The sequence below is a fragment of the Myxocyprinus asiaticus genome, chromosome 12 (assembly GCF_019703515.2).
Source record: "Myxocyprinus asiaticus isolate MX2 ecotype Aquarium Trade chromosome 12, UBuf_Myxa_2, whole genome shotgun sequence".
Classification (NCBI taxonomy): Eukaryota; Metazoa; Chordata; class Actinopteri; order Cypriniformes; family Catostomidae; genus Myxocyprinus; species Myxocyprinus asiaticus.
In genome coordinates this window covers 7,433,887-7,440,047 of record NC_059355.1, presented here as the reverse complement: position 1 = coordinate 7,440,047, position 6,161 = coordinate 7,433,887, and the positions used below count along the sequence as shown (strand labels likewise).

The following is a 6,161-nucleotide window of genomic DNA, read 5'->3' as shown; positions in this document are numbered from 1 at the left end:
TCAAAATACAATGATTTTGAGCTGTATTTCAGGGCTTAAAGGAAAAATAATTTCACCCAAAAATTTAAATTCTCTCTTCATTCACTCACCCTCACGTCTCACATTTATGTATGCCTTTCTTTCTTCTGCAGAACACAAATGAAGATTTTTAGAAGAAAAGCTCAGCTCTGTAGGTCCATACAATGCAAGTGAATAGTGGCCAGAACTTTGAAGCTCAAAAAAGCACATAAAGGCAGCATAAAAGTAATCCATAAGACTTCATAGGTTTAATCTATGCCTTCTGAAGTAATATGATAGGTGTGGGTGAGAAACAGATCAATATTTAAGTCCTTTTTTTTTACTATAAATCTCCACCTTTGACCAGCCACCTTTGACCAGTAGATGGCAATATGCACGAATTGCCATAAAAACAAAAAAAAGAAGAATGTGGAAGTGGAAGTGAAAGTGTAGATTTATAATTAAAAAGGACTTAAATATTGATCTGTTTCTCAACCTCACCTATCATATCACTTCTGAACACATGGATTTAGCCACTTGAGTTGTATGGATTAATTTTATGCTGCCTTTTTGTGCTTTTTGGAGCTTCAAAGTTCTGGCCATCATTCACTTAAATTGAATGAACCTAAAGAGCTGAGATATTCTTCTAAAAATCTTAATTTGTGTTCTTCAGAAGAAAGAAAGTCATACACATCTGGTATGGCATGAGGGTGAGTAAATGAGAGAACAGACCCAATGCCAAACAAACATGGAGTTTTTGTCTTTTTTAAATTTAAATAGTTTATTATTTTTGGCTTTGTTCTCATTTCTTTTTGCTTTTCTTGTCTTTGCACTTCTTTCCTTGAGGTTGTGCATTTGCTTTGTTGTAGAGGTAGAGACCTACTAAGCCCAGTAGAGTGGGAACCAGCGCCAAACACACCAGGGGAAGGACATCATTAACTAACTTCTGCCAAGGGGTTTGCTGGGACAGAGAGATCACCTCCACCTCAAACTCAAGTGCACTGTCTCCTATGAAGACAAAGAGATTGAAGATTATCACATGAAATGTGACTGTTACACATAACTCCACCATGCTTATCATAACTCAGCCACAACTACAGTCATTCATCTTCAACAAAACTGTCATGATCAATCGCCAGCTGTCACGTACTGTAAAAACTTGTCAATGTTACTACTTCTGATGATGATGAATTAGTTTATGGACATCTTTGGTATATGCAGAACATTACTACTGTGACACATTGAACTCTTTGGAATGTTTTCACCTAGCAGCACCTAGTGTTTTCACTGTGCTTTAGAGTCACTTCAAGTGTGTTGCTATGGTACCTGGGATGGTTGGAGGGTATCCTCTCTTTCCATATGCTAGGTGAGCCGGAATCGTGACCTTGATTTTTTGTCTGAGCAAAACACAGATAGAGAAGACTAAGAGACTGAAAAATAGGCCTTTCAAGTGAGTGATTCAGACATCTCCCTAAAATACCTTATCCGTAAGTGGTATTGGACATACAGTATTTTTCAGTATATGTGCTTTTAACGTTCATCATCTCTGCCCACATGCACTGCCGCAGTTGTGCGTTCTAAAAGGACAGGCATTCACTTCGACTTACCCTTCACATACTCCAACCAGGGCTTGCTCTAGGCCTGCCAAATACATAAAACAAACAATTTAAAGATATGTTTTATTTAACTATTGTAATAGTGAATTATTTCAGTTTATTACAAGCAAAATATCTGAAATCATGGGCCAAATACAAAAGTGTCATAAAGGTAGTCCATGCAACTCGTGTCATATTCAAAGTCTTCTGTAGGCATACAATTGTTTTGTATAATTATTAAAGGCGTAAATAATAGTAATTTAAGGCGTTACTCACCTTAAAGGGATTATTCACCAAAAAAAAAAAAAATTCTCTCATCATTCACTAACCCTCATGCCATCCCCAACTTTCTTTCTTCTGCTTAAGACAAAAGAAGATTTGTAGAAGAATATCTCAGCTCTGTTGGTCCATTCAATGGAAATGAATAGTGGCCAGAACTTTGAAGCTCTAAAAAGCACATAAAGGCAGCATAAAAGTAATTCATACGACTCCAGCATTTAATCCATGTCTTCAGAAGTGATATGATAGGTGTGAGTGAGAAACAGATCAATATTTAAGTCCCTTTTTCCTATAAATTCTCCTCCCAGCCCAATAGGTGGTGATATGCATGAAGAATGTGAATCAACAAAAACAAATGAAGAAGAATGTGAAAGTGGAGATTTATAGTAAAAAAGTTAATTAGTTAATAATTATCTGTTTCTCATCTTCAACTTTTTTAATTCGATAGTGAATTAAACCTTAAATTACGGTCTGTTCATCATACAAAGTGATTGTATGCCTTCATAAAACTTGGAATTTGATGCACAAGTTGCATTGACTACTTCCTTTTGTGTTCTGCAGAAGAAATATGGGCCATATGGGTTTGGAACGACATAAGGGTGAGTAAATAATGACAGAATTCTCATTTCCGGGTGAGCTATTCCTAGTAATATAGGATAGGGTGCATATTGGGACCAGATGTGTCAGTGGTAAATAAACCTAAAGCTGTTATGTTATTTCTGGTTCAATTTTAGTTACTAAGCCCTGTACCTGTGATGACAGACCTCTTCCCCAACTCTACGACCAGAGGCTCACGAGACAGAGAGGTGTCAATCACCTTCCCGTCCATTAATCGACCCTGTACGGCACACAACAGAGAGGAGAAATAAATTAGGTGGGAATTTCAAATCAAAATGCTTAAGCAGACATTGTTTAAGCAGATGCAGAAATGTGTATGTGTATGTAAATTGTGTGAAAAATCTAAAATGTGTGTAAAATTAGTAAATAAACTCTTGACTTCCACTCAGACAGTAGTGAACAGTCAAAACAATGACAGTAGTAAGTAAACTGCAATAATTACTCCAAGGATCTATTTCTACTTGATTTAAACCTTAAAAATCCCTTTCGTTGGTGTAACCTAATTTGTCAAGTTGATTTAGTCAGATGAAATCAAATTTTTGGCATGAATAAAACCAGTATATGTAGATATTACTTGGCAAGACCTGGCCAATAAAGCTACAAAAATGATAATACATTAAATGTTCACTTAAAATTTTTTTTTTTTTTTTTTTTAGATGTAAAAAGTAAGATTTTACCATATAATTCACAGTAAAAATGTATATTATGTTAAACAATACATGTACTTTTTACTGTAAAATACTGTTAAAATTACAGTAAAAAAACAGTAAAATTTCATTATATTTTATGGGAATAGTTATTTTCCTTCTTATTTTTATATCAGTTATGTACATTGGGGTGTTTTGTGTTATAATTTATGTAGTTTGGTTAATGTTTATTGCATTATTTTAGTGTTACCCTGATGGTGTTTTGTGTTTTTGAAATGGTGCACTGTCTCTACACATGTATTACTTATTGATCCTGGAAGAGCCACTCTTCAAAACATTTTCTATAGAACATTTTTTTTTTTTACCTAAAAATGTGCTTCATGTGTTACCATGTGTTCTTTGTGCATTTCACCACCAACTGCACAGGGAGGAGAATTTATAGTAAAAAAGGACATACATATTGATCTGTTTCTCACCCACTTATCATATCACTTCTGAAGACATTGATTTAGCCACTGGAGTATTATGGATTACTTTTATGCTGCCTTTATGTGCTTTTTGGAGCTTCAAACTTCAGGCCACTATTCACTTGCATTGAATGGACCTAAAGAGCTGAAATATTCTTCTAAAACACATCTGGGATGGCATGAGGGTGAGTAAATGAGAGAATTTTAATTTTGGGGTGAGGTCAAAAACATTACTTAACATTACTGAATCAACCTGAATATAATAGGTTACACCAACAAAACTAATTTTAAGGGTTAAAGGTTTAGTTCACCCAAAGATCAAAATTCTCTCATCATTTACTCACCCTCATGCCATCCCAGATGTGTCTGACTTTCTTTCTTCTGCAGAACAAAAATGAAGATTTTTAGAAGAATATTTCAGCTCTGTAGGTCCATACAATACAAGTGAATGGTGGCCAGAACTCTGAAGGTCCAAACATCACATAAAGGCATTATGAAAGCAATCCATATGACTCAAGTGGTTTAATTCATGACTTCTGATGTGATCCAACCGGTTTTGGGTGAGAACAAACCAAAATATGACCTATTTCTCACTACACATTTTGCCATTGCAGTCTCTAGGCACGGTCATGATTTCAAGGTCGATTAATCTTCCTAGTGCTTTACGCATACGCAGAGCGCTAGATGGCACTATGGGAAGTGTAATTGAGCTTGAAATCACGATAGCCAGGAACACTGCTTATGTCAAGATTTATAGTGAAAAAGGAATTACATTTCAGTCTGTTCTCATCCAAAACTGATTGGATTGCTTCAGAAGACATTGATTAAACCACTGGAGTCGAATGGATTACTTTCAAAATGCCTTTATGTGATATTTGGACCTATAGAGTTCTGGCCACCATTCACTTGCATTGTGAGGACCAACAGAGCTGAATTATTCTTTAAAAAAAATCTTAATTTGTGTTCTGCACAAGAAGAAAGTCATACAATCTGGGATGGCATGACGGTGAGTAAATGATGAGATAATTTTCATTTTTGTGACAACTATCCTTTTAAATCAGGTAGAGAATAGCTGTTACCAATTTCAGTGTAGTGAAGATTTAAAACAAATTTAGAAAGTTTTTCTTGGTGTGGAGTCCACTCTGCTGCTGCTCTCGAGTCGCGATTGACTCAACCGCTGACGTGTTGCTCCGCCTTCTCCAGCGTGTTACAGCAGCACATTTGGTTTCCCTTAAAACTAAAAACAACGTTAAAATAGCCTTTCGAAACAAAGAAGTGCCTCAATGACACACTTCAGTTTTAACGGTAGTTAAAGCGGTGTCGGCCTCTTTTACACTCTATGTGTAGCGTACAAATCTATTTTCTGTCAGGTCTCGCGAGTCCAGCTGTCAGCTTGAGTCTGCCACATCACTGAGACACGATTTCACGCGTAAATAAAGCCCCATGAGTCGATTTTTCACAAAATGTGATTACATAATTTTTACTTTAGCACATGAGATTTCATTGGGGTGCCTCGTTTTACAACATAACGAGAAAAAACACTTTTACGGCGCATTTTAATTATGTATTTATTTTACCGTGTAGTGGATTTGAAGCGTGTCTCCCATCGTTGATGTAATCGTGCATGTCTCCGGCATCACCTATAAAAATGGTCAAACGATATATTAATCAGAAATAATTATTAATACAGAACAAGCATTGTACTGCAAAGGACATGAAATGCGCAGAACGTTGCAACGCTGTAAATATCCACAATGTGCAGTTTGCATCTACTGTACGTGGACTGTGGTAATAGTCACTCTTGTCACTCATAAAAAATAAAAATAAGAACTTGACTAAACTTACCAGTGTCTCCACAACCAGCTGTTCGATCACACTTTCCTTGCTTTCATCGTCCTCGGCTGCCACAAATGGAAATGTGACGAGCAAAATCAAAGCGATGGCAGTCCGAATTCCCATTGTGTCTCACGTTATAGCACAAGCAGCACTAGTAATAACCACAGAAATGATAAAAACAGACTCACTTCCGTCAAGAGAGTCTCTACACTGCTGCTTGCAGCGTTACGGAAGGCAATAAATACTCGCACGCAAAATGTAAGTCCCTCAAGGCGAGACGCCAGTTAAAGCTGATGTGTTATTATAGTGAAGAGATAACGGCGGGCTTACACGACCCTCGAACACTGGACCAATACCTCGGTCACTGGAATCCCCGCCTCACATTCCGCCAGCATCCCAGAAGTCTCCCCATATAGCTCCCTATGGGCTGCAGCTGCTGTTGGAGAACTTCACCACTAGTGGGCGCTCGTCATTCTGAGATTGAGAGATTGGGTTGGATTGAGCAAAACACTTCTAAAACCTCCTGTGTTAATGGTGTACCGCTTTGAACTCACTCATAAAGGTGCATTCAGTAGTATTTTGTTTTTGTCTTCTTGTACTTGGACCCATTCAAACGCAATAGTTTTCAGTTACCCATGCAGTTGTTGAAATTCGCTATTCACAGTCAGTCATGATTAATTTAATCCATGAGTGAAAGTGTCCATTAGCAGGGCGGTTACTGT

General features: G+C 37.1%; 1 protein-coding gene across 1 annotated transcript; it reads right to left on the bottom strand.

Moving 5' to 3' along the window:
- Positions 1–636: 636 nt before the first annotated feature.
- Positions 637–5,833, bottom strand: LOC127449098 (peptidyl-prolyl cis-trans isomerase FKBP11-like). Its single transcript, XM_051712261.1, has 6 exons — positions 5,449–5,833; positions 5,181–5,243; positions 2,622–2,709; positions 1,605–1,638; positions 1,324–1,394; positions 637–1,005 (listed from the first exon to the last, which is right to left on the bottom strand). Exons 1-6 carry the CDS (start codon positions 5,560–5,562, stop codon positions 800–802), a joined length of 576 nt encoding a protein of 191 aa, XP_051568221.1. The 5' UTR covers positions 5,563–5,833; the 3' UTR covers positions 637–799.
- Between the last annotated feature and the right edge of the window lie 328 nt (positions 5,834–6,161).